Genomic DNA, 12569 nt, shown 5'->3' with positions numbered 1-12569 from the left:
GCAAAATGAGATGTTCTGTGAAGTGAAACTTAAATAGAATACTCTTCACCAGAAATAGAATATCCACAAGATGACATATTTCTAACAACTATATTAAAAACAACTCTAACAACTCCTGATGAAGTGGTTCTAGCAACTGAAAAGAAAACTTATTGATTTTTAACATAAATAAAATACAAACCGTGACGAGGAAGTGACATGGCGGAAAAAAATGGATCAGTAAATTCTGGATAAGCCCCTGTGAAAAATGAGTACATTTTTTGGAAAAACGATGAACTTTTCGGCTTGAAAAGTGGTATTATTCTCTCAAAACTACCAGGTCCAATTGGTAAGTGAGTACTTCCTGTTCCAATCAGCGTATCTCTTCCAAATAAATCAAGTCCATATACATTAACAACAAATTGAGGCCATCCACTTGGTGTATTTGAAGATAAAAGCAACTTTTTAAGTGTGTTATAATTCAATAAATTATTAATTTTTTTATAAAGATTATTATTATTTTTTTATTAAATGCATCAAACTTCAATTGGAAAATTCCAAACAAATGTTGTCCTATTAGGTCCTGAAGGAGCCTTTGCAGTTATTTGAGTTCCGCCAGTGTCAACGCCCTTCAGTTTAATTTGATAAATAAATTATTTAATAAAACATATTGCATGTAAGCACTTTCAGATTTGCATACATACACTTATAAATTCCCAACCATCTCCCTTGCGAATGCTATATGTTGCATGAACTCCATCATAACCACTTAACTTTAATAAATAAAAAACAAACACAAAAAAAAAAATTCAATTTATGTATTGCAAAAGTCAACAAACAGTTGCTGATTCAAGACTTCCATTCACATAAAGTTGAAACTTTCCCGTTGGAATAATATTTGGTGCAGACTCATCTCCATCATTGGGAGTTGACATATTCTGATCCTCAACCATTACTTTTTAATTTTTTGGATATGATCCAATATATCCTATGTTCATAAAAAAGTATTTTTGTCTTTGGGCATGTTTGACGAAAAAGGCAAGTTGACTGCAGCTGATTTTGCTGTAGCGACCCTTGGAGAGTGTAGATACGAAACGACTCGCCCAAAGTTTGAGTTCGTGCGAGATGACGAGCGCATTTTACTTCAACAGACCTTTTCCGACCCTCGTGAAATAGATTTTTCATTAGGTTTTGAAGTTGCTGGACAGCGTGAAAAAATGTTTTTTAAGCCAGAAGATACGATAGTTGGAATTGTTACATGCGGTGGATTATGCCCCGGTTTAAATGATGTTTGCTTTATTTATAAAGCCATATTTTGTTATCAATTGAATTTTTTTGTATAAAACATGATTTTCACAGGTCATAAGAGCATTAACATATGCATCGTTAAGTTATAAGGTGAAAAAGGTTCTTGGCTTTAAATATGGATATCAAGGATTGTCACAAGACGGATTATCTTGCATTCCTCTGGATTCACGCACAGTCAATGACATTCATATGTATGGAGGATCATTTTTAGGTTCATCTCGTGGTCCAATTCCCATTCCTGAAATTGTGGAAACGCTTATTGAACAAAATGTAAATATTCTTTTCACAATTGGCGGAGATGGGACACAGCGTGGATCAGAAGAAATTCACAAGGAATTGAAGAGGCGTCACTTGCCAATTGCTGTTGTTGGAATACCAAAGACAATTGATAATGATATTATGTATATATCACGAACTTTTGGCTTTGACACTTCAGTTGAACAAGCAAGAAATGCAATTTCTTGCGCAAATGCAGAAGCACAATCAGCTCGACACGGCATCGGTCTTGTGAAGTTAATGGGAAGAGATAGTGGCTTTATTGCTGCACAAGCAACATTAGCATCTGGAGATGTGAATATTTGGTATGGATTTCTTTTTAATCTCATTTAGAGCAACTTTTTTTGGGAGGGTATTATTTCTATGATGTTTTGTTTGAGTGCTTCCAAAACGAACCATTTGCTTTGCTATTTTTTTCCTCCCATTTTAATTGGTTTTTATTCATTATTGTTATTTGAAAAAATAATTTTTTTGTAAATAATATACAAATTTTGAAAACTTCTCATTTTTAAATGTCTTTTTCAGTTTGATCCCAGAAGAACCATTCACATTAAGCTCTCTGATGGAGTCTATCCGCCTTCGCCTTTTGAAGCGCGACCATTGCGTGATTGTTGTAGCTGAGGGAGCCGGTGTTGATATTCTCCGTCAGCACAATGCAGAGAAACGGGATAAAAGCGGGAATGTGAGCTACGGAGACATAGGGCTGTTTCTGAAGAAAGAGATCACATCCTATTTTGACTCGATCAAAATGGAGGTGACAATCAAATACATCGATCCGTCGTACACAATCCGGTCGACAAAGCCGACTGCTGCTGATGCTGCGTTCTGTGAGGAGCTTGGGAACAAAGCAGTGGATTCAGCGCTGAGTGGGAAGACAGGGTGTATTGTGGGCTATTGGAACGACAGCTTCACGCTTGTGCCGCTGTCGCTGATCCGGCGCGGAAGGAAGAAGGTGGACATACACGGCGGGATGTGGAACACAGTCAAGCAGATGACGTGGGATTTGACAATGAAGGAGCATTCTCTTCCGGCTATGTCTCCTGCCATGTCTTCTTCTTCTGCAGCTGCTGCTGCCTCTGCCTCTGCGACTCAAGCTGCGTCTGCTGCGTCTTTTTCAACACCTGTTGTAGGAAATGAATCATCATCATCTTCTTCTTCCTCTTCTACTGCACCTTCAACTTCTACAACGGTTACATCGTCATCTTCTTCCTTTGCTTTGCCTCCACTTGTTATGAAAAGTTCATCTAACCAGCCTTCTCAGCTATCATCAATTCCTTCCCCATCTATGAAAACTGCTTTATCATATCAGTGAACATTTTTAACACTTCTATATTTATTTAATTAAATTTTTACTATGTTATTTCACAAATCATTTTTGAACTTATAAAAAATATGTTTATTGATCTTGATCTTGTTTGATCAAAATTTTGTTGAATATGGCAAAAGTTTCTGCTTCTCGTTCGCAAACTGAAGATACTTTGCGAAATCAACTTGCAGAACTTACCATTGCAGGACAAGCATCAAAGCTTGCAACTGTAAAAGTATTTTGTTTTTAAAATTAATGAAGTTTACATTTGTTTTATTTTTATTTCCTTTGACAAGGCAATTAATAACCGAATTGATTTAAATGGATGTTCTCTGAAAACTGTTGATGGACTGCAAACCCATCAACGAATTGAATTTTTATATTTACGAACAAATTTCCTTGATTTTATTCCACCAACTCTGTTACTTGAGCATCTTCGAATTTTGGATGTTTCAAACAATCAACTTGCATCATTATCATTTCTTTCGAATTGCCCACAAATTAAGGTATTTGACATTTTTTGAGGCAAGCTTCATTTCAAAGAAATTTTAAAAATTTCAAACATATACTTAATTTTTATATAAAATTTAGCAACTATTCGCAAACAGAAACATGATAACCGACTTCACTTCAATTCCATTTTGTCCATCTTTGGAGGTTTGACATTCTGCATTTATTGGAAGGAAAATATTTTTGAAAATTATGAAAATTATGAAAATTATTGTTATTATTTTAAGTATTGCTCTCTAAGTTACAACAACATAGAATCACTGGCAGGATTGAACTGCTTCCCCAATCTTCGTACATTGATCATTTCGCATAACTCTGTTGGGCTTTTGAAAGATTTTCCTCCGTCATCACAATTTAGTCAGTTTGAATCAATTAGAATGGAAGAAAATCCGATTTCAGCAGAAAATGAATTCTTCCGAACAATGATGTTAATTGCTCATCCTTCTTTCAAAAAGATCGATGGACAAATGGTGACACAAGAAGAAAAAGAGCACGCCCAGAGGTATCCACTCAAGATGGCCACATGTCTTCGCTATGGGATGCAAGTGGAGCCAGTTGAGGCAGTTTCAACAGACCCCGAAGATTTCAATGAAATTTGCGACGACTTTTTGATGAGATATCAAAAAGCTGCTTCAACAAAAACATCGTGTCGTCTTCTGGAGCTTGAAATTAAAGGAGAGCCTATTGAAGGCGATGAGTTAGAAGCCAGCTATTTGTTTGAATGCGACTTCGACATGATTGACGAAGAAGCAGAAGAAGAGCAGATTGCGCTGCAGCTGGAGATGGAAAACAAGCAAAAGCAGAGCGAAGAGCTGAAAGAAAGAGAGGGAGAAGAAGTTAATGGAGTTGAAGGAGTTGAAAGGCATAGCATTGATTTTGGAGAAAGCCAAGAAACCAATGACGAGCTGAAGAAGTCCATGAGCGAGAAGAGAAGAGGAAGCGAGAAGCTTCGAGAAGAAGATGATGAGATGGAGTTGGGCAGCGACGTTGAAGAAGGTGCTGACGAAGGTGCAGACAGCAAAGGAGAAGACAGAGAGGAAAATGAACATGCGAGACAAGTGAAGGAGACAGTTGCACCTGAACGAAGTGTTTCACCACCGATTGTGGCAAGCGATCACCATCTGAAGCAGAAAGGCGGAGAAGGCAGAAGCAGACGCGCCAGAAAAGTCGACGAAGCGAGATATGCTGCCGAAGAGGAAGAAGACGGATTTGATGACGAAAGGGAAAGAGCAGGCTCTGTGAATGGAGAATTAGAAGGCGAAGGCGAAGGAACAGAAGCCAGACTGTCTGCGTCATCATCTTCCATGCGATCGTCAGGAAGAGGAAAGTTCCTGCGCGGATCAGCGACAACTGCAGCCAGTGCGCTGAGTGGTGTTGCAGAATCAAACGGACCGAGAGGCTATTTTGCATTGCAGTGGTACAGACAGTTCAGAAACGGCGACCCGATTCTGATTGAAGGAGCGAACAAGAAGCGATATACAGTTACAAAGGAAGATATTGGTGCCAACCTGCGTTTTGAGATCACACCATTCCCACCGAACAACAACGGGATGCCGCTGAGCAGCTTATTCACACTGACTGCAAATGTTATCGCTGCTCATCCACGTTGCGTGGAGCTGGCATTGATGGGTCAGTGCGTGGAAGAGAAAGTTCTTACAGTTGTCCCACAGTGCTATGGAGTTGAAGGTGGTGCAGGGATTTACCGTTTTGAGCGCATTCTTGCGAACATTGAGGTGATTCCACCTGTTGTGATGGAAGGAGCAATTCCTGAGCTCATCCAGGAGTCGAATTCTCCGCAGCTGACTTTGAAGACAGTGGATGTTGGGAGCTTCATCAGAGTCATCTACATACCACAGAATGTGGAAGGCACATGTGGCGAGCCGTTTGTGACAATGTCGTCGCTTGTACTGCCGACAAAGCCAGAAGTTGATGGTGTGACGATTGAAGGTATCCCATTAGAAGGAAATCCGTTGAATGGAGAAGGAAACTATCATGGCGGAGAAGAAGGCAAAAGCGTGTATAGCTGGGCGACAAGGATTCCTGGGACAGAGGAATGGATTGATGTGAATGAGGAAGCAATCAAAATGAAGGAAGAATTGGAGCAGAAGGAGAAAGAAGAGAAAGAAAGGAAAGAGAAGGAAAGAATCAAAAGAGCAGCAGACAAAGAAGGAGTGGATGTGGAGACGTATCTTGCACAGCAGGCAGCTGCAGAAGAGAGCTCAGCATCAGCCTCAGCATCAGCTTCAACTTCTGCTTCTGGTTCACTCTCAGCCTCAGCCTCTTCTTCTCCTATTCCATCACCTGTCCCATCCCCAGCATCTGCTTCAGCGTCAGCATCAACTGACATGTCTCTTCCATCAGCATCTGAGATGATTATGATGCCCACCACAGGCGCTGTGTTTGTTCCTGCTCCTTATCACTGCGGACGTTATGTACGCTTTGGCTACACTCCAGTCTCCATCTTCGGAATTGACGGAGAAACTGTCTATGACTACACCTCTGTTCCCATTGCGCCTGGCCCTCCTTCTGCACAGAATGTGACAATCGAAGGAGAGATCGAAGAAGGAGAAGTGTTGGAAGCCACATGGCAGTACATCGGAGGCAGCGAAGGTGCTACAGAAATTGAGTGGGTGCGTCTGCACGAAGACCCAGCGATTGTCTGTGCGAAGCCGAAGCAAGCACAATCACCACAACCAGGCGCTATGTCTGGCGGTGTTGGAGACGAAGGAGACTTCAAAAAAGATGGCAATTTTGATGGTTTGGATAGCAGAGGTGGTCCATCTCCTGCAATGTCACCAACCCCGAAGGGACCAGGTGGAATGAACCATTCTCTTTCACCTTGTCGCGATGGAAGCAAAACTGGCACTGGTTCTGGGCTGACAAGAGATGTGTCACGCACCAGCATCGGAGGTGCTTCGAGAATTTCAACCAGTGTGCGCTCACGCAGCTCGATGTACGGGCCAAAGGGGAGCATATCGTCTGCCAGACACCCGGCGAGCAAAGCAGGGACGGAGAAGATGTCACAAGCACAGGATGCAGCGAAGCGGATCTCAACAGGAAGATCTGTGGTGACGTTCTCCAGATCGAGCAAAGTGACGTCCATCAAGTCGAACATGGCACCATCGCTGTTCAGAGGAACAAAGCCAACAGCGTCTGTGGTGTCTTCAATGAAAATTGGGTCTTCTCTGCGTGAGAAGAAGATACCCGAGGGAAAGAAACTGGAGGATATTGAGTATACAGTCGTGGCCAGAGGAACAAAGGAGTATACGCCAGTCAGAGACGATATTGGCTTTGTGCTTGCTATTCGTGTAACGCCGCGCAGAAACGACGGAGTGAAAGGGCCGATGGTGATGTACTACTCGAAGGAGATTGTGCGTCCAGCGCCTCCAAAGTTTGTTTCTTTGAAAGTGACTGGCTCCAGCAAAGAAGGAGAAGATTTACTTGCACAGGCAGTGTATTTGGGTGGAGAACCAGGAAAGCATCGCTATTCATGGTTTGTGGAAGCGCCCTGCCAGAAGCAGAAAGCAGAACCACACAGCGGATCATCATCACCTACGATGCATACATCTGGAAGCTCAGCTTCATTATCTGCTTCTGCTTCAGCCTCTTCTTCTTCTTTATATCCTCAGAAAAGACACGTATCCCCCGTCCACAGCCAACCAGGCGCCTCACAGCAATACCAGAACCCGCCTCTTTCTCTTCAGGACAGTCTGTTGGAAGGCCCTCGTCCATCTGGAAGTGTGCCAACATCCGCGCCACACCCACGACGCTCTGTGTCACCTCAGACTGGCTACGGCTTGTCACCTTCTCATTCATCGTCGTGTATTTCTTCGCCTGCTTTAATGTCACCTGCAAACACCCCTCCGAATTCGAGGCCTTCGTCTCCTGATCAGAACATGGGGAATTCTTCTTCGTCTGCGTCTGCTTCATCATCTGAACAGCCAAAGACTGAATGGGTTCCTATTGACTTCACCAACAGTGAGTTGTATGCACCGACACAGATATGTGTTGGAAGGAGAGTGAAAGTGATTGCCATTCCGGTGCGTGCGGATGGATTGGAAGGGAAACCGAAGCAGTTCATTGTGGAGAAGGAGATTGAGCCAGCAGAGCCAGCAGCGTATCAGCTGAGCATCACAATTGAGGAGAAGGCGAAAGTACCAGAAAAAGAAAAGGAGAAAGAGAACGAGAAAGAAAAGGGAAAAGCAACAAGTTCATCAGCATCAGCATCAGCATCAGCATCGTCTTCTTCATCTGAGAAGGAAGCGCCATCCAGTCCTTCGTCGAACAAGGAGAAGCAAATAGAGCTGACAACAGAGAAGAAGAGAGAAGCAGGAAGAGAGAGAAAGAAGGAGCAAGAGAAAGAGAACGAAAAGCAAAGTTTCTTTGAACATCTGTCGCTGTTGACAGCCACAAAATCACAGAAATTCACGCTCCCTGCGTTTATCACAGGTGACAAGCCAACAGACTTTACTTACTCATCTCTTCAGCAGTCAAATACAGATGGTTCATCGTCATCATCTTCTTCATCTTCCTCCTCATCATCAGCATCAGCTTCATCATCTTCATCATCTCCTTATTCATCCAGTGCTTCTTCATATGATCCTTCCTTTGGCTGGACACCCTCACGCACGCCAGCTGCCTCTGCCACCACATCCCCCATTCATTCTGCTGCCCAGACACCTTCAACCACTCCCCGTTCTTCTTCCCCTGCACCGCTGTCTTCGTTTGCCTCGTCTGCTCCATCTGCTTCTGCTTCATCATCTTCAACATCTGCTTCATCTTCAGCTTCTTCTTCTGATTCCTCCTCTTCATCTTCTTCTGTCAATGTTGCTTCAGAAGCCGCCTCTTCCTTTGCTGAGCACGACCAGTTCTCTCTCTTCCATCCAAAAGTTGTGGTTGGCACTGTTTTGTCTGTCGATTACAAATACTTTGGCGGCTTTGAAGGTGTCTCTTCAGTCAAGTGGAGGCGTATTAGAGATGTTCCTTCATGTTCTTATCAATCAGCACTTACACTGACTGCACCAAATGGAACAACAACTAATACTGCAACTAGTAATGCAACATCAATTTCGGCTTCTTCATCTACTTCAACGCTGTCATCATCATCTTCTTCTTCCTCACTCGGCAAAAGTGCTCTTTCAGATGATCCCAGCCGCGGCGAGCTTGTGGGCTCTAAGCGAACATACACAGTTAAACCAGAGGATGTTGGGTGTTTGCTGCGGTGTGTTATCGTTCCAGTGAGAAAAGACCAGAAGAAAGGAATGCCACAGATTGTGGATGCAGATGAGAGAGTGAGCTATGAAGGAGTGGATATTACGAGTGTGGAGGTGGAGGTGGAAGGAGGAGAAGGAGAAGGAGAAAAAGAAGAAGGAGAAGGAAAAGAAGGTAAAGAAGAAGAATGCAAAGATGAAAGAGAAGGAGAAGGAGAAGAGAAAACAGAGAATGAGGTTTGTGAAGCAAAGGAAGAAGAAGAACAAAAAGAAGAAGAGAAAGAAGAACAAGAACAAGAATCAAAAGAGGAAACAAAATCAGAATGCAAATCAAATTCTGTTAAGTTGCTCAAAGTTGGACAGCACTTGCGTGTGTGTGTTGATCACACCTCTTCAATCATCAACGAGAATCCTCAACTGAAAGAGCTTATTTCCAAGTCTTCATTGGCATTTCCAGTTGTTCGTGTTGTTTCGCCTGCTGAATCAGCTTCAGCTTCTTCTTCTGATAATGTGAATGAAAAAGAAGGAGAAGGAGAAGAAGAAGGAAAAGCACAAGAGTCAATAAACACATGCGAAACAAATGAAACATCATCAGCAGCAGAAGTGAACAGCTCAACAAGTGCAATTTCTGAAGAAGAAAAAACAGGCCAACAAAACAAAGAGGAGAAAGAAGAAGAAATCAAATCCGAAAAGAAAGACGATCAAGAATCAACAAGCAGCGAAGTCAAAGAGAAAACACAGGAGAAAGAAAAAAGTTGTGGAGAAGACGAGTTTTATCCATACAACATCCGCTGGATTGGAATTAGAAGAACGGAAGAGCCGAAGATTTCAGAGCAGCAGCAGCAGCAGCAGATGTATTCTTCTCAAATGGAGGCAATAAATGAAGAGCCGACAAAGGAAGAAGAAGAAGAAGGAGAAAAAGAGAATGAAAAATGTGAAGCTGCAAATGAAGAAGAGAATAAGGAAAAAGCTGAAGAAGGAGAAGAGAAAGAAGAGAAAGAAGATGATAAATCTGAAAAAGCATCAGAAAAAGAAGAAGAAGAAGAAGAAAAAGAGATAACCGAAGAACGAGTCCTCCTTGCCGAGAACACATTTGAATACACCGTCAGAGAAGAAGACTCAGAATTGGAGATATTCTGCGAAATTATTCCGATTGTTGTGGTGTCAAAAGGATTGCATCCATTCAACAGGTCTGCTGCAGCCAATGGGAATGAGGCGATTCCGCCGTGCCAGCTGACTGATCAGACACTCACTGATGATCTACAGATGGCCAATGCTGCTTCTACGACAGCATCAGCAACAGCTACACCAGCTTTGACAGAGAGAGAGGGGGAAACAGAGAAAGAGAAAGAGAAAGAAACAGAACCAGAGCCGTTACAATCATCTGAATCGGAACAGGTTTCAGAATCTGCTTCTGCTTCTTCTTCTTCCACTTCCTCCTCTTTCTCCTCATCTTCCCAATCTTCTCAATCTTCTGTATCCACAAATGCAGCTGATTCCATCTCACCAAATGCTCCATTCCCTCTGGAGATGTTCTTTGATGTCTGTTTGGATGAAGTCCGCATTCAGGTTTCACACTCAATTGGTGTTGTGGAGAAAGTGGAGAAGAAAGAACCCGAACCAGAAGAAGAAGAAGAAGAACAAAAAGAAGAAGGAGAAGAAGAGAAGAAGGAAAGAGAAGATGAAGATAAAGACGAAAAAACAGAGGAAGAAGCTGAAGAGAAGAAAGAAGAAGAAGGAGAAGGAGAAGAGGAAAAAGAAACAACAGAAGAAGACGAAACATCAGAGAAAGAGGACGAAGATTCAGCTGATCAAAAAGCGAAAGCAGAGCGGGAAGAGAAAGAAGAGCAAGAAGAATGCCGAGCAATGGAGGAAGATGAGAAGTTGATGAGGAAGCTGATGAAGGAAGATGAAGAGATAGCGAAAAGAGGTCATTCAGTTATTCTGCCGACGGAACAGGAGAAAAAACAGAGGAGTTTAGATGAAGCATCATCATCATCTTCTTCTTCTTCTTCTGATTCTGATTCTGATTCTGATGCTGCTGATGGCAATGAAGAGACAAAGGAGAAGGAGGAGGAGAATGAGAAGGAGGAGGAAGAAGAAGAAAAGAAGGAAACTGGAGAATCAACAGAATCAGCAGAATCAACAGAAGCTGCTGATAATGACGATGATACAAAAGAAGAAGAAGAAAAAGAAAAAGAAGAAGAAAAAGAAAAAGAAAAATCAGAAAGTGAAGAGAAGACGGAAGAAGAGACAGAAAATGAAAAAGAAAGCAATGAACAGAATAATGAAGAAGAAAAAGAAGAAGAAAAAGAAGAAGAAAAGGAAGAAGAAAAGGAAGAAGATAACGAGGAAAAAGAAGAAGAAAAAGAAGAAGACAAAGAAGAAAAGGAGGAAGAAAAGGAGGAAGAAAAAGAAGAAGAAAAAGAACAAACAGAAACCGAATCATCTGAGGCAAAAGAAGAAGAGAAAGAGGAAGAAAAAGAAGAAGAGAAAGAAGAGAAAGAAGAGAAAGAAGAGAAAGAAGAGAAAGAAGAGAAAGAAGGAGAGAGTAAAGAAGAAGAAAATACACAAGAAAGTGAGAAAGAAGAGAAAACTGAAGAAGAAGCTGAAGAAAAAGCTGAAGAAACAACTGAAAACTGAACCTGAAAACGAACAAACAACAACTGAAAGTTCTCAACGGCCTGATGAAACAGTTGAAAATGCATGAAATAATGCTCACCCATGATTTTTTAAAAAAGAACATTTTTTATTCAATTTTTAATTTCATTTTTATCGAAAAATTTTTAGACTTAAATTGACAATTATTCAAGCGTTAAAACAAAAAGTTTAAATTTAAAATTTAATTTGCTGAACAAAATTTTTAAAATAAAAATTAATGAATACTTGAAAAATGTGACACCAAAAATTATTCAAAGTGAGAAATTTTGAAATCGAATTAATAATTTTGCAAGCGAATTAATAATTTCTACATTCTATATATGGTGATTTTTTTATCCGTACATTTTTTTTTATCCGGACATTTTTATTTATTGGCGTTTCTCAATAAATAAAACCAAAAATTAGAAAAGGCATATTGCATAAGGCTTGATAACGTATTTAATGTTCATAAACAATTTTTTTCTTGTCAATTTTTGTTTTTGATGAAGATCTTGGGAATTTTAAATTTATTTTTGATCATTTGTTTTGCTCGTTTTTAACCGACTCTCTTTTTTTGTCAATTTTTATCTACTGGACCATGAATCATTCATAATTATCTTTTATAATTTCAAATATTTTATATTTTTTCTTATTATTTCACGAGTTTTTCGAATTTCATTGTTTTTGAAGAAAATTTTATAAAACTGAAAATTTTGAATAATACGACATTTGTAAGATATTTTTAATGATGTGCATGAAAAGGAAAATACTTTTAGGAAGTCTTTATTTGGTTATAACTTTGTGAAGTATTGTTGCAATAGTAGTATCAATCAGTTTTTGATTATTCCTTATTTGTTCATTTCTATTTTGATTCAATTTAATATGACTAATAAACTAAAACTGCAATGTGGTTTTATCTGATTTTCAGATTGATTTATAACTTAAATCTTAATGTCATATAAAAATTCAGAAAACTTTGGTTTTTCAAATATTTTGATAAAAACAATGAAGTGCGAAAAACTCGTGAAATAATAAGAAAAAATATAAAATATTTGAAATTATAAAAGATAATTATGAATGATTCATGGTCCAGTAGATAAAAATTGACAAAAAAAGAGAGTCGGTTAAAAACGAGCAAAACAAATGATCAAAAATAAATTTAAAATTCCCAAGATCTTCATCAAAAACAAAAATTGACAAGAAAAAAATTGTTTATGAACATTAAATACGTTATCAAGCCTTATGCAATATGCCTTTTCTAATTTTTGGTTTTATTTATTGAGAAACGCCAATAAATAAAAATGTCCGGATAAAAAAAACACCCTAATAAATTTTCATTC

General features: G+C 40.0%; 3 protein-coding genes across 3 annotated transcripts; 2 read left to right on the top strand and 1 right to left on the bottom strand.

Annotated features, from left to right (window-relative positions):
• Positions 1-29: 29 nt before the first annotated feature.
• Positions 30-932, bottom strand: MONOS_6001 (putative B9 domain-containing protein 1; the record flags this gene model as incomplete). The annotated part of the gene is made up of 6 exons (XM_067876200.1): positions 30-136; positions 182-238; positions 317-440; positions 522-608; positions 684-752; positions 819-932. 6 exons carry the CDS (start codon positions 930-932, stop codon positions 30-32), a joined length of 558 nt encoding a protein of 185 aa, XP_067733804.1.
• Positions 933-978: 46 nt separating this feature from the next.
• Positions 979-2972, top strand: MONOS_6000 (pyrophosphate fructose phosphotransferase (PFP)). Its single transcript, XM_067876199.1, has 3 exons — positions 979-1268; positions 1339-1868; positions 2089-2972. The coding sequence occupies exons 1-3, from the start codon at positions 1002-1004 to the stop codon at positions 2873-2875; spliced, it is 1584 nt and encodes a 527-aa protein (XP_067733803.1). The 5' UTR covers positions 979-1001; the 3' UTR covers positions 2876-2972.
• Positions 2973-2999: 27 nt separating this feature from the next.
• On the top strand, positions 3000-11435 carry MONOS_5999 (uncharacterized protein; the record flags this gene model as incomplete). The annotated part of the gene is made up of 4 exons (XM_067876195.1): positions 3000-3104; positions 3166-3375; positions 3461-3526; positions 3607-11435. 4 exons carry the CDS (start codon positions 3000-3002, stop codon positions 11230-11232), a joined length of 8007 nt encoding a protein of 2668 aa, XP_067733802.1. The 3' UTR covers positions 11233-11435.
• Between the last annotated feature and the right edge of the window lie 1134 nt (positions 11436-12569).

The sequence above is a fragment of the Monocercomonoides exilis genome (assembly GCF_001643675.1).
Source record: "Monocercomonoides exilis strain PA203 chromosome Unknown scaffold6-2077815, whole genome shotgun sequence".
Taxonomy (NCBI): domain Eukaryota; phylum Preaxostyla; order Oxymonadida; family Polymastigidae; genus Monocercomonoides; species Monocercomonoides exilis.
Note: the sequence above shows the minus strand (reverse complement) of the source record. Positions and strands in the feature narration are given on the sequence as shown.